At 41.4% G+C, this 24,576-nt stretch overlaps 1 protein-coding gene across 1 annotated transcript in view; it reads left to right on the top strand.

Annotated features, from left to right (window-relative positions):
* LOC122803429 (sodium-dependent proline transporter-like) overlaps positions 1-24,576 on the top strand; it is a 906,432-nt gene that overhangs the window by 439,239 nt on the left and 442,617 nt on the right. The window contains exon 5 of the mRNA XM_044073039.1: positions 18,592-18,641. Coding sequence (XP_043928974.1) covers positions 18,592-18,641 — 50 coding nt within the window. The remainder of the gene's footprint in view (positions 1-18,591; positions 18,642-24,576) is intronic.

The following is a 24,576-nucleotide window of genomic DNA, read 5'->3' on the forward strand; positions in this document are numbered from 1 at the left end:
TGAAAGAGGATGCTGAAAAGGATACCATGGGGTGAGCAGTAGCCATTGTGGAAGCCTCATATGAAACCTGGCCAGGGGGACAATGGTGATGGAGGCTGCCACGGAACCCAACAGCTGTAGGACAGAGTGAGCTGTGGATTTCTCCCCTGAAAGGATTGCGATCAGTTGTTGCTTTATCCTTAGAATTCTGTGCTCTGGAATGGCAGCTCTGCAGTTCTTTGTATCCAAAATAACCCCTATGAATTCTGTGGACTGAGATGGGTTGAGATTGGATTTTTGCCAGTTTATGTTTATGCCTAGCCTTTGTGCAGCAAGGAGAGAGTATGCCAGGGCTTCTTCCAATAGATGTCTGGTGGGGGCAGAAATGAGCCACTTGTCTAGGTATGAAAACACCTGGAATCCTTGTAGTCGCAAGTGAGCTGTGACGACTGCCATGCACTTTGTGAACACTCTGGGGGCTGTAGAGAGTCCAAAGGACAGTACTCTGAACTTTTAGTGACTGGCTCCCACATGGAAGTGCAGAAATCTTCTTGATGGCCTGTCCACTTTTATGTGGTAGTATGCATCTTGAAGATCTATTGAGCACATCCAATCATCTTTTTATAAAAGTGGGAGGATAGACTGTATTGTGACCATCCAGAATTTTTGTACTCTCACAAACTTGTTCAATACACTGAGATCCAAAATTAGTCTTCAGTCCCCGGTTTTCTTTGGCACCAAAAATAGTCTTGAGTAGAATCCAGATCCTATCTGGACTGGAGGGACTATTTGGATGACTTTTTCTTAGCAGCTTTTCTATCTCTAGTGCTGCTTCTTCCCTTTGGCTGGGTGGAATGTCAGGAAGGTTTTTTGAAGGGATGGGACAAAGATCAAAGGGGATATGATAACCTCTGGTTATGATCCTTTGTACCCAAGAATCGGTGGTGATGGTTAGCCAAGCAGAAGGGTACAAGGAGAAACGACCCCCAACCACCTCCAGAGGAAAGGAGTTGGGCCACTCTTCAGGAGCGTTGGCAGGATTGGCAAGGGAAAGAGTCCCTGGAACCCTGGTTACATGGACCCCCTCTGCCCCAAAAGGAACGTCTTCCCTGTGAGTTTCTCCCTCTGCCTCTAGGGTAAAACTTGGCCTGTGTGTCACGGAAAGGACCCTGAGATTTCTTGAACCATATCTTCCCACTCTTTTGGTTTCAGGAGAAAGCACGTTGAGGGGAAGAATAACGGACACCTACAGCAGAAAGGGTCTCACCATCCTGTTCACATCTGGCCAGTGTACTTTTAACTTTGGGTCCAAACAACGAAGAGGCCTCAATGGGAGCATTAAGAAAGGAAGCATTAAAGGGTTCCGTAAAATTGCACAAGCGCATCCAGCTTGTTGTCTCATGACCACAGCTGAACCCGCCACTCTAGCTGCTCCTTCTGATGCGTGAAATATCAGTCGCATAGAGGAGTTAGATATTGACTCAATGGTAGCCTGCTGAGAGGCCACTTTGTCACGGACCTCATCAGACACGACACCAGCCAAGGTTTCAGAGATCTCGGAAATCAAATCCCTTTGAAGCCTGGTAAAGTGTGGCATATAATTCAGGGACCTGATAGTAAAGGTCGCTGATGCAAAGGTGTGCTTCCCTATCCTGTCCAGGGCCCAGGACTCTTTGTTAGGAGGATGGACAGTCTGGCTTTCTTCTTCCACCAGATCCTTTTTTGTTGCAGCTGCCACAACCAGAACATCCACAGGAAGACCTTTAGACCAATGGGGATCCATAGCAGGAAGAGACAAAATCTTATCTGGCCTCCGGACAATAGCCACAATGGTGCCAGGAGCCTTCCACTCATGCTGCATGATGAGCCGGACAAGTTCATTGGCAGGTGGAGTAACCCAGGAGGTAGGGGGCTGGGCATGAAAGGCCTGCAGGAACACAGACTCCTCACAGGTTGGATTAGAGGGCTGCCTGTCACCTCTCTGTTTAAGAATTCTGAGGATATCACCAAAGGATACCTCAGAGGGTGACCGAGGGGATCCTTCCCCCTCATCAAAGTCTGTGTCTTCAGTGAGGGACTCCTCTGTGGAGTCCATGTGCTTCCTCTTGCACAAACTTTTCTGGTGGACTTTCTCACCGAAGCTGGAACTGACAAAATTGGAGTGAATAACTGAGGCGTCTGTTCTGAGTAAGATGCTGGAGCCGACATGGTCAAGGTCAGCGCCAACTGAATGGTCAGTGCCGATGTAGTAGTCATAATAGTCTGAACCAAAGAGGCCTTCGGTGCCGATATAGTAAAGGCTATAGGAGAAGACGGAGCCGAGATCACTGATGGTGCTGAAGGCTTCAGTGCCAAAGATTTGGGCACTGAAAGCACTGGGGCGGGCTGACTGAACTCCGAAGCAGAAACTTTAGCCTTCTTAGGTCTTGGTTGGCGGGAGTCCCCAGCTGGGGATGAAGGCAAAGACTTGGCCTTAATAGGATCATCCAAAATTGTCTTATGGGCTCTAGGAGAGATTGAAGCCTCCGACCCAGAAATAGCCTCTGAAAAAGGAGATTTGAGAAGTCCCTTCAGCAACAACTTATTTTTCCTTTCCAACAAGCAATAAATGCACAGAGAGTGTGCATCTGATGTAGGTAATTTGTGTCCACAATCAGAACATCTTTTATATCCCGGACTACATTTCTTATCTGCCATGATAGAAAAAAGGGACAGTAGAAATGGTACCAGCAATGGTACAAAAGAATACCCGAAGGTATGAAGAAAAGTAAGAGATTACCAACGATGGTAAGATGAAATACCTTGCGGTAAAAGGTACAGAGTAAAGAGAAGAAAAGTAAATAAAAAATGGTTGCTAAATGCGATAGGGAAAGAGACAACAAAATAGAAACTTTTCTGACAGAAAAAGTTATATATATGACTAATCTGACAACAAATATCTATACTTAGCTCAAGAGAAGCAGCTTGACATGACCGAATGGCAACACAGCAAACAAAATCTGGGGTAACAGGGTGGAGGGGGATTATAGGTAAGAGTTTAGCTTGAGAGTTTGTAGCTGTTGCAAGCTTGGAAAATGGCTGGCTCGGTTCCGAGGTTGGAATCGATACCCATACGTAAGGAATGAACGAGGATTAACAATATCAGATGGTATATTTTTACTCTTCTGTACTATGCAAACACAGTAGCATTGGAGTTGAAAGTAAAAAGGTATGTACCTTTCTGCAGTTGTACAAAACAAGTGACATTAGATTTGAAGGCTGGAGTTGACTTGAGGAGACCGTGTAATATGCACAATGTATTAAAGTGAACTCTAAGAAAACATATGACTTATAATAGAAATAAACAATGGACAAGGCAAGTGTTCAGACTTTTGAGACTGACCAGTTACTATGTACCACCTGGCACATTTAACTTTTTTATGTTTTGTTTAAGCACAGTGAGCGTCCTCACTTGGATAGTTTATACTTCATGCAAAGGAAGACAGATGTTATGATGACACTGTGATACGTGCAAGATCATATCCATTGTGATCACCTCATAAATATTTTAAAAGAGGTAGAAATTGATGTTTATATCCATTCATATAAGGTCATCAGCAGGTAAATACTTCAGAGTAACAAGTAAAAAGAAAGAAATTTGCCAACTGATATTTTATGCAGGGTTAGAAAAGTATTTGATTCGAATCAAGTTGCAGTGTCAACCACAAATGAGAGAAGGGAAGGGACAATTATACAAGAAGAACTAAAGGCTGTCCATTCAGTATAAGGAAGACATTAAAGGAATCAGCAAGGTGGCTAAATAAATAGAGAAAGTTATGTCAGTTCTATGTTATATTGGACTAATTCTAACGTTCACAGTGAAGGTGGTATGGCGATAATCTAAACATCTGCTCAACAAACTTCAACCACAGCCCATCACCACTAATTATAAATTACAACAGACCAATAGTCCTCTAAACAAATTATTGAGTGCACACTTATTTCTGTGATCACTAAGGTAAAACCTGTTAAACTAATGGATAGCAACTTCAGTGATCGCATCAGGCTTTTTAAGGTGTAGTAATCCTACTGAAACTCCATGAATGCATTTTCTTGCTAAATGCTTCAAAATTGTTTCCTTTGAATTTTTAGTTCTTTTCTTACTTGCAGTGAATTAGCCCCAGCTAGCTTCCTGTCAACAAATGGTACATTAGTCAATGTGTTTTTTCTTCAGAAATGCATTAACTGAAATTGCATGTTGCTTGGGTTATGTAAGGTTACAGAGTCCAAATTTAAATAGTTTTCAGTGAGGTCAGGTTTGAGATTAAGGCTTCTGATACCTCCAGGCAATCCATTAACACCGTATTCAATATGACCAAAGTTTAAGTCATAATGGAGACACTCAATTCTTTGTCATTTCTGTTGTGTGTTCCATAGCATGTACACTACATTCCTGTGCATTTCAAATAAAATTGTCAACTTTGATTTTACCTGGGACTCTTATAGGTATCTAAATATTGGTGTATATTTATGCCACTAAAAAGATTTATGAACAAAACATTTAAACTTTTGGTATTAGAACTAACTGTACTTGTGCCGCAGATAAAGTTAATTTTCTTGAATTACATTGCACTGCTTTCCTGTGTCATATTTGTCATTACTGAGTACAGTAAATTGGCTGGGAATAATTCCTTAGTTGTTGCAGAGGTTAACAGTCACTTTACAATATTTGGTGGAGGTGGCTTGTTTGGCTTGTCCTTGATGAGATAAATGCTTGCTAAGAACACCTTTGTTTTATCACAGTGTGTTAATTCCTTACAAAAATGAACCCTAGTAAGGCATATGAAATATTGCATGATAACACCAAAAATCAATCAGAGGAGGTTAGAAAAGATTGGGAAGAGAGACTGGAAACTCAATTTACAATAAAATAATGGGAAAACATATGTATGGCTCCCAAATATGCAACCAATTCCAGAAGGTTTAAGATCTTTGCTTGGAAGTATTTACATATGCCCCAGCAGACTTCAAATAATTTTTCCTCAGGTAGATAACAAATGTTGGAGGTGTGATGGAAAAGGAGATAACTGAGATTTTTGCCTCATATTTGTTCTGTTCCTCATAAAATCTGTGGTTTCTGTATCTTTATTTTTCCTTGCAAAGGTTTGTAGTGCAGTGGTGCACTGGTAGCATTGTTGCCTGACAGCTACAGGTTCTCTTGTTTGATTATTGGCTGGGGTGCCTTCTGTGTGGAGTCTTCATGTCCTCCCATCCCTTACAAATATGTGTCTGGAGTGTTTCTCCCTGCTGTGCTGAAAATTGGCTTTATTTTGTTCCAAGTCAGACTAGTTTCCTGGTTAACAAATGTTTAAAAATAACAGGCATTTGAATTTCAGACTTCATATTCTTCAGAAAGTACATGGTAACACAAAACCTTTTATTCTAGCAATTGTCTAAGTTTATAACATGGATATTTGAAATTTGCCCATATTTTTGGGACTGTATTGGCCTCGTCCAGGTATTTTGTGCTAAGATGGAGAGCTATGGTGAGAACTGAATTTACTGAATGTTTGGGGGCTGTATTCTCCCCATTACTGGCTTTGTCCACATGTTTTTTGCTAAGAGGTTGAGAGCTATGGTGAGAACTGAATTCACTGAATATGTTTGGCAGCTGTGTTCTGATATTATTGGCTTTTTTCAGGTGTTTTTGCTAAGAGGTTGACAGCTATGGTGAGAACTGAATTCACTAAATGGCAGCCATTTAAGTTTGTCTTCCTCTGTTTCAGCTGATTTGGCATAGTAGTATGTTTCTCTGACTGTTTTGCACAGGGTCCCCTGGGTTCAAGACGTGGCAGTGAAATGTATGGTGGTAACGCAACATTTTGTTCTAGCAACTTTCCAACATTATACAAGCAATATTTAAAATGTGTCCCTGGTTTTTGGGCTTTTGTCCCCCCTCCAATAAATTTTAGCTTTTTCCAGATTTCTTGTTCTGCAAAGTTCAGAGATACAGCTGAGTATCGAGTAGATTTTACAAGGAGCTGAGAGCTGCAGGGGAACAAAAGTGTATTGCTGCTTATGCTAAGTCTGCTTGCATTGTTAATAGCACAACAGGTAGTGTACTTGCTTTTGATGCAGAAGGCTGTGGGTTCTACTCCCACAGTAGGGTAGATGCATTGCTGATACTGTACTGTGTTGTAAAGGGGGTGGATGCTGCAATCCTTTTTGGCAAAGATACCTAGTAACTATGAATCTGTTATCAGCTTGCCATTCATTCCCTATTGCGGTATTACTAGCTTATCATTTTTTAATGCATGCAACATAGGCAATTTATTCTTCAAGGGCAACAGGCACTTTATTTGTAGATGAAACAATGACATATAAAGTTGTTTGCTAGCAGCAACCTCTTTATTAGTTACAGATTTCTTTAATGTGGATTTTACTACTTCAGAGATTGTGCATATTTACTGATACTGGTGGACTATAGAAGGTTGAGTAGACTTTTTATAATGGAAATGTTCTGAACTGGGCAGTTTTGTCATAGGTGCATGCATTTTGTTTCATTGTTTACTGGAAAAATGTTCAAAACAATAAATTTAAAATGCCTTCTAACAACTGTACTGTATTGTACAAGGAATATAATGTAATACAGTCAGGAAGGTGTATCAAAGAGCATGTGTATGTTTCATGTTCAAGGGGCCTATTATTTTGAAAACAGCCCGAAATTAATCTTTATCTGCCACTGGCAAAATGTATTTTCTTTGAATGTCGGTCTCCATGCTGTTTCAATGTATGTGAGTTTCAAGAGCAGAGAAGTTTTAATGCTAAGTCTATTCTCATTGTGAGACTGCATTGCTTTGTTTAACAGATATCTATTAGGGTTTGTGCTGTAAAATGCAAAATAAAACTTTCAAATGAAATCTAAATCATCGCAGAGGTAAAGCAGTATGCACATTACAGTGTTTATGGTAAATGGGGCAAAATAACCAAGGGAATGGGACATTGGAATGGCTGCAGGGGGGAGGCTCCATTCGACCATGATTTTGTGACGGGGGGGAAAGGTAGCAAACTCAGACAGCCCCGGTTGAACTATACCTCTCAGTTGTCCATATTTTTGCATAATGAATAAATATTTGCTTCTTATTTTTGGTTTGTTCCTCATAAAATTTGTGGTTTTCTAGCAAATCATTTAGGAATGAAGTCACTAAATGACAGACATTGAGTTTCAGACGTCATAACCTTCAGAAAAATGCATGCTAAAGCAAGACCTGTTATTCTATCAACTGTCTTAAGTTTATACAAGAGCAATTTTTAGTAGTGTTTGTATGTTCTCCCAATATATTTGGCCTTGTCCAGATTTCCTGCAGTAAGAGGTTGAGAGGTACGTGCAAATCGCTTTGTAGAATTAGGAATATCCAGACCTCTCAATTGTCCCCAATTTAGGCTCAAAATGTTGCTCTCCCCTAATAATCCCTCCTCAAAATGGCAATTTTGGAAGAAAACGTGGAGGGTTTACAATTATATATAACTGTAATGATCAGAGTTATAGATTACTTTTATTTCAGAAATGCATGTAGATGCTCTTATTCTGTTAGCTGCTCAAGTTAACAGTGTTAATATTAAAAAGGTGTCCCTTTTTTGACAGGTTCCCAGCTGTATTGTGTGGCAACTTTATATTTTTGCATCACATATTTGGTCTGTTTTTCATGAAATTGTGTCTTTCTGGCAAATTAGTGGCAAGTCATTAAAGATTAAAGTTAGAAAATAATGGCAGACATTTGAGTTTCAGATTTCATACCCTTCAGAAAATTTGTACTAATGCAAGACCTACTACTGCTCTATTATCTAAGTTAATAAGAGCAATATTTAAAAATTGTTCTTATTTTCGGGCCTGTGTCTCACTTCTAGTTCTATGTATGGCTTTGTCCAGATTTCTTGCTCTGAAGTTGAGAGGTATGAGTGTCAGAGCCATCACCGTCAGCCAGAGACATTTCAAATTATGACATACTTGTTGCACCCCACTCCCCATTGTAGTGGCTCTGGATGTGTCCAAGGAAGACAAGGGGTAGTTATGCAGTGCAAGTGTGCAGAGTATTCCCCCATCCAAGGTAGACCACAAGTATGACCATGGCCTTTCATCTGTCCTTGATTTTGCAGAATGTTTTGGTTTTCTGTCATATTTTTATACTGTTGATTTATGCTTCTTATTATTCAAGAAATGCATACTGTCACAGTGCCCTGTTGCTCTGTTTAAGTAGCAATGATTTAATGACCATCAGGTAAGCTTGTCGGAGATTGTAAGATGCAAGTAAGCTTTAATAAGCATACTGTTAAAGAATTACCAGCATTGAAAGCCTTTTTGTTGTTGCCATGCAGAGAATATTTACATAACTAGATAATGTATAAGCCTTGGGTATTGAAATGCATATGACAGTATTTGTAATAAAAGGACAGGATTACAGTATTTTCAGAAGCTCATTACATTTGTTGGAGACTTGCAGTCATCTTTTGTTGGAGACTTGCAGTCATCTTTGCAGGCTTTACCCGTAAACTAAACAGAATGCCAATCTATCATGTGTGGTCCATAACTTGTGCAGGAATCCTTTAAGCAATTTATCTTGAGCTTGTTTCTTGTTTGCTGTTCATTTTTTACTTTGATCATGTCTTCCCCATGAAACAAGTAGATAGTCATGTCAGGCAGCGGGTCTTTTTTGGATAAGAAACATTTTTACAAGTGGGGGTATCACAGAGATTGCTACTTTCAGCATGTTACTTGGTAATTTTATAAAGCTGAATATAAATTATAATTAGAACTGCAGTGCAAGGAGTAGTTTGAGTTGAGTGCTGCTTGTTTTTTTATACTTGATTTTGACTGGCATTCCAGTAATGTATTTAAAAAGTAATTTATTTTTTCATGCCTCACAACCTGTTTCCATCTGGATATTAAGTAAGTTGTCATGTAGCCAATACATTGAAATATTTTTTTCTTTTACACTTCATTTTGTCTTGATTGGACTCTCATAATAACTGTTTGGCACCCAGGGCAGCATATTTAATTAAAGTTCCAGTTGTTGTGGTTTTGAGCATAGCTCCACCCCTTTTTGGTTGGTCACACCCCTTCCCATTGGCCCCACCCATTTCGCTGTCTCCTGCAGCCCTCCTTTAATTTGAAGTCACCAGCCACCACTGAAAATCCCTGCATAACAAAGTTGGTATCTATGCTTTCTTTTCTTTGCAATAGATCCCTAAACTATATATCTGCTAGATCAAATAGCACAATAGTTGCTATAGGTTCATAGGTTCATACTAGGCTATCTGCCCTATGGCATTTATAAGCCTAGCCAGAGTGTGTTTGGCTTTCGCCACCCATTTTAAATTAATTTTGCTATTCCCTTTTTCGAGGTTAGTATACTGTGCCTCTAACAGTGACACAGAAGTGATACCCGGGGTAAACTACGATCTCCCATCCACTCATCAAGATTCCTCTTGAAGAGAGTCAATGAGGGACTCTGCCTAACCTGGACTGGGATTTTATTCCAGAGTGAAGGGAGCCTATGGGTTATGAATCTGTCCCCCCAGCATGTCCTATTTATTTCGGTGCTGAGGTTCAAGTCTCTTGGGATTTGGATTTTCTGAGGTGCAGCATGTCCATTAATTCTAGGTTGGACATGGCTTTATACATCAGGCACAGATCGCCTCTGAGCAGGTGATATGCCACTGAGTAGAGCTGGAGTTTCTTTAACCGGGCAGCATATGGCATCTGTTTGAGCCCTTTGATCCTCTTGGTGAAGTACTTTTGGGGTCTTTCCAGTTGCTGCAGGTGTCTGGTAAGGTACATCCCAAAAGGGGCATTGTACTCAATTATGGGCCTGATAAGAGATGAGTAAAGAAGCACGATGACCTCCCCTGATCTAGATGTGAATCCCTTCAGGCTTAGGTGGGCTATATAAAATGTTTTTCTAACCACTTTGGCCACGTGGTTGTCAAATGAGAGATTGCTATCAACTTGGGTCCCCAGGTCCCTAATGACTTCTTTTGTACTTAATGGATTATCACCTATGTGGTAATTTGTGGGCACTTTGTTTTTGCCAAAGGGGATGACTATACACCTTTTGGCATTTAGCTTGAGGCCATGGCTCTGGCACCAGTTGTCTGTTTCTATGAGGCCCTTTTGGAGGCTGCTTGTGTCGGCTGGAGAGTCAATTATGGCACCCAGTTTGCAGTCATCTGCGAACTTGGTCAGCTACAGTCCTTCTGTGTTGGCCTGTACCTCCAAGAAATATATACCGAACAAGAGAGGTCCCAGGACTGAGCGTTGTGGGACGCCACTTGTAACTGGTTTGGAGTCTGACATGGCTCCAGCAATTCTAACCATGTGGGTTCTGTCCTTGAGCCAGTTTGCAACCCATCTAGTGACATAGGGGTTTATATTTAAGCTGGTGAGCTTATCTATAATGCCCGAGTGGGGTATTGTATCGAAGGCTTTTGCGAGGTCCAGGTAGGCTGTGTGGACCACCTTCCCCTCGTCAATGGCCTTGGTGACTGTTTCAAAGAAATCGACCAGGTTTAAGAGGCAGGATCTGCCCTTAACAAAGACGAACTGGGTAGGATCCAGTGTCTGTAGGTCCCCAATATCTTTATTTATGAGGTCCATAATGATCCTTTCCATAGCTTTGCAGACCAAGCTAGTCAGGCTTATGGGGTGATAGTTTCCAGGATCCGTTGAGGCACTACCTTTGTGGAGAGGGACCACTGTTGCTGTACGCCACTCTTTGGGTACATATCCTGTAGTAAGGCTGGGATTGAACAGTAGTTTTATGTTTGGGTTTAGCTCTTCTTGGAGTTCATGTAGGATGCAGCCCAGGACACCGTCTGGTCCCATTGATGCTGTGTTTTTTGCTTTGGAGAGGGCGGCTCTTATCTCAGCATCTGAGATGTCAGGGAGACAGCACTCTGCTAGGATAGATATTTGCCCTTTTTGTGGGGAGTGGGTGGAGAAGTTTGCGGTGAACCTGTCAGCTAGGATGTTGGCAATGTCTGTGGGTTTGGTGTATTTTTGTCATTTTGGACTAATTCTGAGCATATCTGGGAATTCCCACCTAGGTTCCTAACATAACTAAAGAAAGCCTTGTGATTATCCTCCGTGTCCTGTGCAATTTTTCTCTCGAAGCTGGCCTTAGACGATTTTATGAGTGCCCATAGTTTTTTGCTAATACTGATCAGAGATGCCTTCCCTTTTTGGGATTTTGCTCTATCATGTAGTAGCTTCCTCCTTCTATTGTATAGTTTGTTTATGGCTGGGGTCCACCAGACAGGACGTCTGCCTTTGGAGGATTGGGTCTTGGTTTTATTTGGGATTGCATGATCCATGCATTCCTGAAGGTGTTCATAGAATGTGTTTATAAAGGATTCTGTGGTCTGGGCTGTATTTTCCACAGGTCTGGGGGCTTTGAAGGATTCCACCTCGGTTTTGAGGAGTGTGAAATTTGCTTTAGAGAAGTTTTTCATTGTGGTTTTCTGGGCAGGGGGTGAGGACGGGATGTGAATATCCAGTGAGATTAGTTTTTGTTTAGTCTATGTCAATCATAATGAGTAGGTGGCTCATAAATGCAACACAGGATGTGTTGTGGCAGAGGAATGGTAGGAATCACCTCAGCCTTCACCAGCTTATGCTTCTGGTGATGAGCCACCAGTGGCCACTAGACCTGCCTCTCAGTAGTGGAATAGAGGTCAACCTGATGAAGCAGACCTGGGGATTCATTGGTGGCCTATGTGGGTACTTCTTAGGAGGGAGGTGAAGGCTCTTGTTCATATAGTGGCACAGAAAGGTCCTCCATGTTCTCCTGTTGACAGCTATAGGCAGAGATGTCATCTGAGTTGCACCAAGAGTTTAATATTCACCTCACCACTGTGGAGCTCCTCTTGGCATGCCTGGTTGAGTCTTGTGACCTGTAGGCCCTGGCCAAGAGGCCACCAGTGGTGCAGCCTGCACATGACATCAACTCCAAAGATGATTTATGGCTGTGTGGGTTGGCCTCCAGGCTAGTCTGGCATTCACTATGTATCCCCTCCTATTCCTCATTCCGGTGTTCCCCTGCCATAGGTTTCACTCTTCATACACTGTTTGCTATCCAGTGCTCTTCATTACGAGGTGTCCCAGTCTCTGTTTGCCTCTGTTCATCCACTGTTGTCTCCCTCTTTGTATACCACCCCTCTGTCTGTGATATGTGTGTATTTTATATTTGCTTGTCTATTGTTGAAATCTTAACTTTTCATACTGTTCCTCTGCAACCATTCCTCTCTATCTTTCCCATCTACCCGTAAACTTTCTCAACAAACAAAAAAAATTATATGTCTATCTGGGGGGAGTGAATTTGGATGAATCCCGCTTTGCTTGATGTCTGTTTAGTTAACAAAATTTAGTGGACTACACAGATGGTTGACAGTTGTGTGAGAGTGACAATCCCCAAATTAGTATATATAATTAGCAGTGTGTGTGTGTGTGTGTGTGTGTGTGTGTGTGTGTGTGTGTGTGTGTGTGTGTGTGTGTGTGTGTGTAAAAATTGATGTTTTCTCTGTTTTATTTTTAAACTTTCCTGTGCATAAGCCGAGATTTTTGCAAACTACATGTGTAGTATCATGTTGACATTTGCAAAGTTGACCTTTTGTGGTCAGTCTTGCGAATATCGATGATTGGGTCAGTTGTCCTTTTTCATTAGACCCATAGATAGACAGAGAGATGGATGTGTTATAACTTGAACTTACACATTGTTGATGTCTGTTTGGTTGGCACCATTTAGTCGACATAAAGAGATGGTCAAAATGTGTATGGGATCAACAATCCCTGGGTAGAGGAATATTCCCTTTTCCCCGAAATTGTCTGATCTTGGAGTTTATATAATTAACAGTGGGTGTGAGGGTGCAGAGTAGCTTGTCCCCTGAAAAATACTACTTGTTGATTTAGCCTTCTCTGGAGTAATCATTGGACAATGCCATGTTTTGACATTCTTACATTGATAATACAGATACCGACATTGTGCATGTTTGATAAGTTATAATAGATCACACACACACACATGTATATATATATATAGTTTCGCTTTACAATCCCAAAATACTGAAATGTCAAAATTCAGTATCTCGAGAATGTAAAGCCAAAAACTAAAAAACCCAAAACCCCAAAAGCGTGAACTTTAAATTCACAACTACCCACGTACACACTCCACACATAAACAAGAACACATACACCTTCCTTCCTACACTGTAAACCAACAAAACACACATAAACACAACAAAACAAACACATGCACTGACCCTACATATAAGCCGGGGGGGCAAGCCCCCCTGCACCTCCCATGTGCGGGACTGTGCCCCCACTCGCTATATATATATATATATATATATATATATATATATATATATATATATATATATATATATTATATATATATATATATATATATATATATATACTAACTCCGACTTCACACTAAAAACACAAACACACAAAAACCACCACTACATATTCTACACTCCCCTTGCACAAACACACATCCCATACGCACAAATACCACCACTCGCAACACTTACACACTCACAATCTTACCTACCTACCCTAATCCACACCTCAAAACTCCAAACACACGCACACACACTAAAATCCCTACCCAAAACCCCTAGTAAAACATCACTTACCTGAATCTCCAGCTACATCCACACTGCAGATTCGACATTTCCGCATTCACCATTTCTGCACTCGGTATACGGCACTTTTGCACAAGTGCAGTTTTGACACTTTGGTCACGAGCTACTGAAGTTCGATATTTCAGTAGTTCGAGATTCTAAAGTGAAACCATATGTATATATATATATATATATATATATATATATATATATATATATATATATATATGTGTGTGTGTGTGTGTGTGTGTGTGTGTGTAACCCCGCCACTGGGGATGCACAAGCCAATGCATTTCTTCGTGCCAATCCCAAGCCCGGATAAATGGGGAGGGTTATGTCAGGAAGGGCATCCGGTGTAAAACCTCTACCAGATAACATATGTGGACAACAATACAGATTTTCATACCAGATCGGTCAAGGCCCGGGTTAACAACAACCGCCACCAATACTGTTAGCCAACAGGTTGCTGGCAGAAATTGTGCTACTGTTGGCCAAAGGAGAAGAAGAGGGGGAAGGCATGCCCGAAAGCAGAAAGAGAGGAGGAAGGTTAGGAGTCTAGTAGTGAGGGTAGAAACTTTGAATGTTGGCAGTATGACTGGTATAAGGAGAGAGCTAGATGATATGATGGAGAGAAGGAAAGATGATATATTGTGTGTGCAAGAGACCAGATGGAAGGGGAGTAAGGCCAGGTGTATATGAGGTGGGTTCAAATTGTTTTATCATGATGTGAATGGGAGGAGAAATGGGGTGTAGGGGTTATCCTGAAGGAACAGTAGGCCAAGAGTGTTTTGGAGGTGAAAAGAGTGTCAGATAGAGTAATGTTTATGAAGCTGGAAATTGATGGTGTAATGATGAATGTTGTTAGTGCATACTCTCCGTAAGCTGGGTGTGCAATGGATGAGAAAGACAAATTTTGGAGTGAGTTGGATGAAGTGGTGGTGAGTGTACCCAAGAGTGAGAGACCTGTGATTGGAGCGGATTTCAATGGGCATGTTGGTGAAGGGGAAAGAGGGGATGAGGAAGTGATGGGCAGGTATGGTGTTAAGGAGAGGAATGCAGAAGGTCAGATGGTAGTGGATTTTGCTAAAAGGATGGACATGGCTGTGGTGAATACATATTTTAAGAAGAGGGAGGCGCATACAGTGACATACAAGAGCAGAGGAAGATGCACACAGGTGGATTATATCCTATGCAGGAGGGCCAGACTGAAGGAGATTGGAGACTGTAAAGTGGTGAGAGAGGAAAGTGTAGTTAGGCAGCATAGAATGGTGGTCTGTTTGATGATGTTGGTGATCAAGAAGAGGAGGACAAGTGTGAGAGGAGTGCCAAGGATCAAATGGTGGAAGTTGAAAAAGGGTGATTGTGAGGTGGCGTTTAGGGAAGAGTTAAAACAGGCACTGGATGGCAGTGAAGAGTTACCAAATAGCTGGGTAACTACAGCAGAGATGGTAAAGGTGACAGCTAGAAAGGTGCTTGGTGTGACATCTGGACAGAGGAAGGAGGACAAGGAGGGAATGAGGAAGTACAGGAGAGTATACAGAGGAAGAGGCTGGTGAAGAAGAAGTGGAATTGTGAGAGAGATGAAGAAAGTAGACAGGAGTATAAGGATATGAGGAGCATGGCAAAGTGAGAGGTAGCGAAGGCTAAGGATAAGGCATATGGAGAGTTGTATGAAAGGTTGGACACTAAAGAGGGAGAAAAGGACCTGCACCGATTGGCTAGACAGAGGGTCCGAGCTGGGAAAGATGTGCAGCAGGTAAGGGTGATAAAGGATAGTGTGGGAAATGTACTCACAAGCGAGTAGAGTGTGTTGAGCAGATGTAAAAATGCTTTGAGGGGCTGATGAATGAAGAGAATGAGAGAGAGAGAGAGAGAGAGAGAGAGATGGTTGGATGATGTGGGGATAGTGATTCAGGAAGTGAAACAGATTAGCAAGAAGGAAGTAGAGAGAGCTATGAAGAGGATGAAGAATGGAAAGGTTGTTGGTCCAGATGACATACCAGTGGAAGCATGGAGGTGCTTAGGAAAAATGGCTATGGAGTTTTTAACCAGATTGTTTAATGAAATCTTGAAAAGTCAGAGGATGCCTGAGGAGTGGAGAAAAAGTGTTTTGGTACCTATTTTTAAGAATAAGGGTGATGTGCAGAGCTGTAATAACTGCAGAGGGATAAAGTTGATCAGTCACATCTTGAAGTTATGGGAAAGAGTGGTGGAAGCTAGGTTAAGAGGAGAGGTGATGATTAGTAATCAGCAGTATGGTTTCATGCCAGAAAGGAGCACTACAGATGCGATGTTTGCCCTGAGAGTGTTGATGGAGAAATATAGAGAAGGTCAGAAGGAGTTGCATTGTGTCTTTGTGGACTTGGAGAAAGCATATGATAGGATGCCTAGAGAGGAGTTGTGGTGTTGTATGAGGAAGTCAGGAGTGGCAGAGAATTATGTAAGAGTGATACAGGATATATATGAGGGTAGTGTGACAGTGGTGAAGTCTGCAGTGGGAGTGACAGATGTGTTTAAGGTGGAGGTGGGATTACATCAAGGATCAGCTCTGAGCCCTTTCTTATTTGCAATGGTGATGGACAGGTTGACAGATGAGATCAGACAGGAAGCCCCAAGGACTATGATGTTTGCAGATGACATTGTGATCTGTAGTGAGAGAAGAGACCAGGTTAAGGAGACCCTGGAGAGGTGGAGATATGCTCTAGAGAGGAGAGGAATGAAGGTCAGCAGGACTAAGACAGAATATGTGTGTGTGTGAATGAGAGGGAGGCTAGAGGAATGGTGAGGATGCAGGGAGTAGAGTTGTCGGAGGGGATGAATTTAAGTACTTGGGATCAACAGTTCAGAGTAATGGTGAGTGTGGAAGAGAGGTGAAGACGAGAATACAGGCAGGGTGGAATGGGTGGAGAAGAGTGTCAGGAGTGATTTGTGACAGACGGGTACCAGTAAGAGTGAAAGGGACAGTCTACAAGAGGGTAGTGAGACTATCTATGTTGTATGGGTTGAAGATGATGGCATTGACAAAAAGGCAGGAGTCAGAGCTGGAAGTGGCAGAGTTAAAGATGTTAAGATTTGCACAGGGTGTGACAAAGATGGACAGGATTAGGAATCAGTATATTAGAAGGTCAGCTCAGGTTGGACGATTTGGAGACAAAGTCAGAGAGGCGAGATTGCGTTGGTTTGGACATGTGCTGAGGAGGGATGCTGGGTATATTGGGAAAAGGATGCTAAGGATGGAGCTGCTAGCTAAGAGGAAAAGAGGAAGGCCTAAGATAAGGTTTATGGATGTGGTGAGAGAGGACATTCAGGTGGTTGGTGTGACAGAGCAATATGCAGAGGACAGGAAGAAATGGAAACAGATGATCCGCTGTGGCGACCCCTAATGGGAACAGCCAAAAGAGAAGTGTGTGTGTGTGTGTGTGAGAGATCTCCCCATTTATGTAATGCATTGATTTGACACTTTGCTGCACTGACCCTTCTTGTGCTGTCACTAGTGTATTTTGGCAGTGATATAGTGCTTTGTTGCTCCTATGTGCATGCATAGCCTCAGGCATGCTTTGGCACACTATTCTGCCATTCCTGTGACATTTGACATTCCTATCACATGCACTTTACTAATGTAATTCCCCACCTGTACCTGGCAACTGCTACTTCTCTCCATAATGCGACTCTACTAATTTACTGTGCAGTCCTTTTCATGAGCTGCTGGTGCTATGTTATCCTAGATAATTATATTTAAAAACAGTAGCTCAACATAATCCTAATGCTCAAAATGTGTAAACCAAAACACAGAGAGTACATAATTCTGGCACATTAAAATCCATAACTCACAATTCTGAAAAAAAACACCCAACTCCTGCATTTAACTAATTGCAAAGACAGTCACCTTTTGAGATCAGTTTAAATGAAAAAAAAAAAAAAACGAGAACCCTAACAATACTTCCATTGTTTGTCTAAATAGTGGTAATGTTATGGAAAGGGTTTTTCTAAGGTAAGCTGCAGGGTTAGGGGTAGGGTTAAAGTTAGGGTCAGGGTTATGGTTAGGGGCAGAGTTAGCGGTAGAGTTATGGTTAGCTTTTGCTCACATTAGTAGGGAGGTGCAGGGGAGCACTTAGAAAAAACCCTTCCCATAACACAAGTACTATACAAACCCTTCCCACAACACAAGCACTGCACACGTGCGAACACACAAACACAAAACACTAAAGCTATCCCCTTACCAAACCACACTGATCCTAATCTGCAAATATTTGCATGGACACTCCCACCTCTAGCACCAACTCACGTACCTGTGTTGGCAAAAATATCTGTCAACAAAGCGAGCTGTTGGCAAACTGAACTGTCTGTAAACTCATACAGATGTTCATGCAATCTACAAAATAAACTATCAACAAAGTGAGCTACAACCACCCTGGTACGTATCTGATTATCTCCAAGCCACATGCTATGGGATGATTAATATTTACCACAGCACAGACATAAAGCGCTTGTCTGTGAATCCCAGCGTTGTTTCCCACTGACTATCATGCAAAAACAAAGGAAGAGATAATACATTATTTCTTTTGCTGAACGCCTCGGATACTGGAAACATATTCCTTCTCTCCTGCTCCTATTTGCTGTCTGTCTCCTTTGTCACTCTATGCACATTCTTTTATTTATTTATTTATTTTGATTGACTAACTGATTGCTGTTTGTATTGTGTTCCACTAATGTTTCCTCTTTGCTGAACAGCTAGCAGCAGGCATCACTTCTGAGACTTTAAATTTTAGAATATTGCATATTTTACTATACTTTACGTAATTCCAGATAAATAAGAACATGCCCGTACAGATGAACACAACATTTTACAAATATGTTGTATTTAACCATAAGTAAATCTTTAGAAGATTAATATTTTCCTTTCTCTTACCTTCAGAAATGTGCTAATCTATATCATTTTTTCCCTCGCAGAACACAACATCAAATATGACTGTACTCAGTGCCAGTGAAATGTTCTGGAAGTAAGTATGGTAAATGCATTTATTATATCTAAAAAAAACAGTAACAGAAATATGTGTTTTCAGGATTCCATTGAAAGTATATAGTCTGTCATTAGTCACAAGTTTCTCCATATACATAACATAGAGCGGAAAATAATTGCATTTTAAATCAGAGATATTATGGGTATTCAGAAGCATTCACTGAACCATTAAACATCACAGACTCAGTAACACAATGTGGCCCCTAACTCCTTAGCCAGGTATGAGGTTAGGCATAGCACCAGTATTCCAAGAAAGGGGGTGCATAGTAAATTAGTCCAGCCATGTCACAGGCAACAGTCTTGCTATGGAACTGTAGGGAATGGGCGATGCTGCGATGTATGTCATGATCAATGTGACAAGAAAGGTAAGGAAGCATTCATCAGACCATGCGTTCTCATGTATACAACAAAACACCTCATAGCAACATCTCAGGTACTCTAAGAATGAAAAGGGGGCAAGAACAAAGTGCCAACATATTTCATCATATAAATGGAAGGAAGGGGTAACCATAAAGAATGATAATGGAGAAATATATATATATATATATATATATATATATATATATAAATATATATTTTTTTTTTTTTTTTTTTTTTTTTTTTTTGGTCAGGCACCCTTTTATATATATATATATATGAAGAGGAAGGATAGGTGGGAAGGTAATGAGGATTGTGTATATGGGAAGGATAGAGGCAGCAGGAAAGGTAGCAGGGGTGGAAACATACAGACTGACCTGGATGGTGTAGACATATAAGGTGGGGGAAACACATGTAGGACACAGGCAGAAGATGGGCAACTGGCAGTGGGGAGTGTTGAACTGCAAACAGTGTATAAGGAATAACATGTAAGACTGAAGAATACCATGATGAGGGATAAGCCAGAGTACAGGGAGCATGCCTTACTGGCCCCGTCACCTCTGTGACTGAAGTCATGGGCAGGCATCTGATTGTCGTGACTTAATCTTAATGGTCAAAATATGCCAGTCACATAACTCTACCAGCCACATCAGGAGATAGTCTGCAGTGTTCAGGTGGGTAACCAGCTGCTGGTGCAATTTAGGTGCAACCAGCCTCCACACCTAAAGGCATATAACTAGGCTGAAGTCCATCATGCCACCCTCAGAAGAAGAGCTTCTACTAACCTTTTGAGAGTTGATCACAGAGGCCACCAGTAAGCTCTCCTGGTAGTCTTCAGCAGGGTGACCTCTACCTCCCTGCTGAACATCAGATGTAGTGACTGCTGATGTCACATTACCAGAGCTGTCATTTGGCAAAAACCCAGTTATCTATCGTCACTCCACTTGCACTACCACAGACAGTCCTGTAGATGGAATAGAAAATTTAAAAAGGGGAAAAACAAACCATATTAATGTGCACAACACAACCCAATACACACTGGCAACATTGCAAAAGAATGTATAAAGCAAAGTATTCGTATAGAACTCCAAAAGATGCTTTAATGCAGCAAAAAAGATAAGCACTTTCACGATAGACAAAATCCCATTGCTTCATCAGATCTAACAAGACACGGGCACACCCCCCATTTTATACACACAGCTGATCACATCACTTAAAAAGACATAAACATATAATATAAACTAAATAAAATACACACACACATATATATATATATATATATATATATATATATATATATAGAAGACAAATACATATATGTATATAAAAAACATATATAGCTAAAAAGCCAATATGATAACATAGGATGCTACCTACGTAATCTACGCTTTTTTTAATATAGGCTTTAAGGGTACAAACTCATTAAGCCCAGTACCTTTGTGGGCATTTAGTCTAATAATCCATTAAGTCTCAATGGATTCCGTCTTATTCACAATATCACCAAGTCTAGCATCAGCAAAGATGTCAATGACCATGAATCTAAACTTGTGGTCATGTCCCCAAGCCATAGTGTGTTTCGCTAGAGCATTGCACTTATTTAAGATGATCCTTTTTGCTGCATTAAAGCATCTTTTGGAGTTTTAGATGAATACTTTGCTTTATATATTCTTTCGCAGTGTTTCCAGTGTGTATTGGGTTGTGTTGTACATTTTTGTTTTTTACACACTGGTTTATTCCTGGCTCGTGGTTTGTTTCTGGATATTAATATGCACGGTTGCTACAAATAAAAGAGCATTTTCACAGTACAGTAATGCACATATTCTAAGTTCCATCACTGGGGCAGACACTCATCTCACTTGATGCAGGCCTTCTTTTTTTCTTCATATTGTACTGTCACTGTAAAATAAAGTAGGATGAGTTACATACACCATTGTGCCTGTGAAAAGAAGAGGGAGGAGGGAAACCAATGGAAAGGAAACAGATTAGTAATATGCAAGGCTTATAGCATATTACTAGCACTCTCTTGTTAACCTCTGTTTGTAATATGCAAGGCTTATAGTACATTACTAGCACTCTCTTGTTAACCCCTGTTTGTAATATGCAAGGCTTATAGCACATTACTAGCACTCTCTTGTTAACCTCTGGTGTTTGTAATATGCAAGGCGTATAGGACATAACTAGCACTCTCTTGTTAACCTCTGTGTCTCACTGCGAAGCAGGTCAGATTTGTGCCATTACAGGTCCCTGTACCAATGAGTGCACCCTTCAACAGAAAGGGAGATGGCAGTGGCATCACATGCCATCCTGGTAAGCTGTTTAATAAAGGTCCATTGTAATGGCCCAGAAAATGTTCTTCAAAGTTCATGTGGAGAAGGTGTAGGGCACTCATGCTTTTTTGCTCACATCAGCCAAGAATCCTGCTGGACCCAGTGCCTTAGGGGGCCATGGCTACTCAACAGGTCTACTTGAGGAGCAAAATGGTATCTCTGTGTGCAAGCTTGATGTTAGGACACCATGTGATGTACATCATAGGACAGCAGTCATGCAGTAACAAAAGTATCCTTAGTGCACAGTTTTTATGTTATAATCTTAACAGGCTGGTTCTATACATGATCATAGCATTCACATACCTCATTAGCACCATAGTGAGCAAGAATGAGAATGCTAGTCCTGCACGGATATGAGAGCACAATGCACTATGACAGTGATTCAGAGCTGATTGTACTAAATTCCCTCATTCTCATATCCGCTGAGCTACAAGGCCCATTTTAGAGGGATATAAAGTATGGTTGCCATATTGTAGGAGACCACATTGAGATGATAAGATCAGGAATCACAGTTTCACTGAAGAAGACATTGTAGTTTGAGATGAGCATATAGATGGAAGACAATGTACTTGGTAATGTGCCTCTGCATTGTATTAAACAGCCATGTTGGATGTCAGCAACAGGGACAGGGACAACCAGTAGATGTAGATGAGATAACATAACACAAGGGCAGAACAGTTATTTGTCCAGCATTAGGGTGGAACCAGTGGCAGGGAACATTGTACAAGAGTATGATAGCTACAAAGTGTGTGTCTGTGTGTGTGTGTGTGTGTGTGTGTGTGTGTGTGTGTGTGTGTGTGTGTGTGTGTGTGTGTGTGTGTGTGTGTGTGTGTGTGTATAGGGGAACACAGCTACAGGAGTTGTAGGTCTAGCTGATGGAGGGATAAAATGAGTAGGGAAACAGCACAAGGGCATAATAGTTACATGTCCAGTTTTTTTTGGGGGGGTACACTATGGCCTACGTGCACAGAAATGAGGACATAGTGTAGAGAACATAATGACCCGTTGATGACAAGGCTATGCATATAGATGGTGGGTGGTTATCAAAGGCTGTGCACAGCAATACAGGTAGTCCATACAGTCATGCAGTACTGTTGACACTAATAACATGCTCATCACTGCTGTCAGTATAGGATGAGGGGAATGGTCATGATACAAAAGTGGCTAGGTGCATCTGTGCCAAATTTGTGGGGAGGGTGGCTATGCATATGGAAAGGCCAAGGACAGTCCTGTGCACACAGACATATGTAACCAGCAGTTGTGCATGTCTTGTTATAGTCTCGTAAGAAAGACATTAGCTAAAAAAATTCACCACCCAGGGGACTGGGATGTTACTGAAGGTCCTACACACTCAAGTTATTCATTACCTGGACAAAGGTGGAACAGACAAGGCATTTCAAGATCAGATGTGCCAGGGAGTCCTGCAGGTATGAATACTGTAGATGGCTATAACAGGATTGCAGTACAGCTGCAGAGAAGGGTAATGAGTTTGTTATTGCATGCCAAGACCAGGACACAGGACATTTCCCGGGATATGTGTACCAGGGAAGGTGTACCACCTACCGAGAAAAGATTCACAGATATGGAAGTAGTGGAAGATTTTCTGACATCCCTGACTGACAAGAATGAATGGACCTAAAGATACTGGCTTGAGTGTTAGAGCTGGGCTGTGGATGTCTGGTTTAAGTGTCTCAGGGATCACACAAGACTAATGTTATAAGGTACATTTCTATAGTCTATAATTACCAGTATGTATGGAGACCTATTCAGCAGAACACCTCTGGATGTATCTTCTCCATGAACTTCCAGATTGCAGCTGCAATACCCTGCATCTCAAGTTGTGTCTGTTCCTGTATAATATTCACAGACTATGTCACATACCAGTATGTGTGCGATGTGTTGTTGGTTTGAGGCATATGTTTCTCTCCTGCCACATGTATGTTATCTTCATCAGTAAACAGACTCCACTGATGGTGGATACTGCATCAGAGGATGGTGCATAATGGATGTCAGCTGGACACCATCCATCTATTGGCTCCCAGCACAGAGTATCACATGGGAGTTTCCATATGTGATCCTGAAGTGCTTTACCATCCTTACTGTAGACCATTTCAATCCCCAAAACAGCAGACCAATAAAGTGCACATGGTTGACATACATATCCTGGCAGCTCCAACCCACTACAAGAGGATGTGATCACTGTCTCCCCCAAGCCTGTCATCCACATGAGTTGCTACCACATAAACTTCCCATAACCTTTGAGTGTATGATAGACTTACTGTCTCTTGTTAATATGCCCCCACCCCACCTACACAAATTATAATGACTGTGCCTTGCCGATCTCTAAAGGAATGTCTGATGCACAGCATGGCCTGTGTTGCCAAATGTGGAAGAAGTATCCCTTGCAACAGTTTTATTCTGTGTTTCCTGTATCATGACCCATAATTGTAGACCAGACATCATCTGGCTAGTGCTACAATGTATTGTGACAACCTCTACCATGTGTATGGTGCCTGTAGCCTGTTCGCCTGACTACTCTGACTCCTCCTCCATTGCTGTTACAGGTCTTTCAGGTAGCATTGCAACATTATGTAATATGGTGCATACAGTGAATATTTGGCTGCAGCTTTGCAGTTCATATTACAGTAAACTGCCAGATATATCCAAACAGCAGAACTATCCCTTTAGGAGATCAAACACACATTACGTGATTTTGTGATGATGTTGTGTGTATCTATAAGTACCATGCTGTATGCCATCTCACCCACAACTAGGGGGCTCAGATGTGGTCATTGTCCATGGTTCGAAGTTATAACCATCATCATCTGCAATACACAACAGTAGACATTATTATACATGGAATGCTGCTCGCTTAAATAGGAACCATGTATACTGGCCAATATACCCACCAATTTGTGCACCTACCAACTAAATGGCCATATGCTGTCACCCCACAAAAACACTTCAGTGTTGTTTATTGCAGTATAGTAATGCTAAAGATTCTAATGTCAGACCATATTTTAAATAGAGTACCTATGCAACAAGCCAGATAACCTTCAGTATAGAAACTTATGTCATATTTGTAAGACCACTGCCTTACACACAGGATGTGTGATACTGCCTGCCAGTTAAGTCCATTATCAAAATCGCTAGCTACTAGTGGGCTCCACTGATCATTGTTAGATTTGTAACACCAGTGAACAGGGGGAGAGATGGACAGTGACGGTGGTG

This window comes from Protopterus annectens, chromosome 5.part1, assembly GCF_019279795.1.
Source record: "Protopterus annectens isolate FY-2018-M chromosome 5.part1, PAN1.0, whole genome shotgun sequence".
Taxonomy (NCBI): domain Eukaryota; kingdom Metazoa; phylum Chordata; order Ceratodontiformes; family Protopteridae; genus Protopterus; species Protopterus annectens.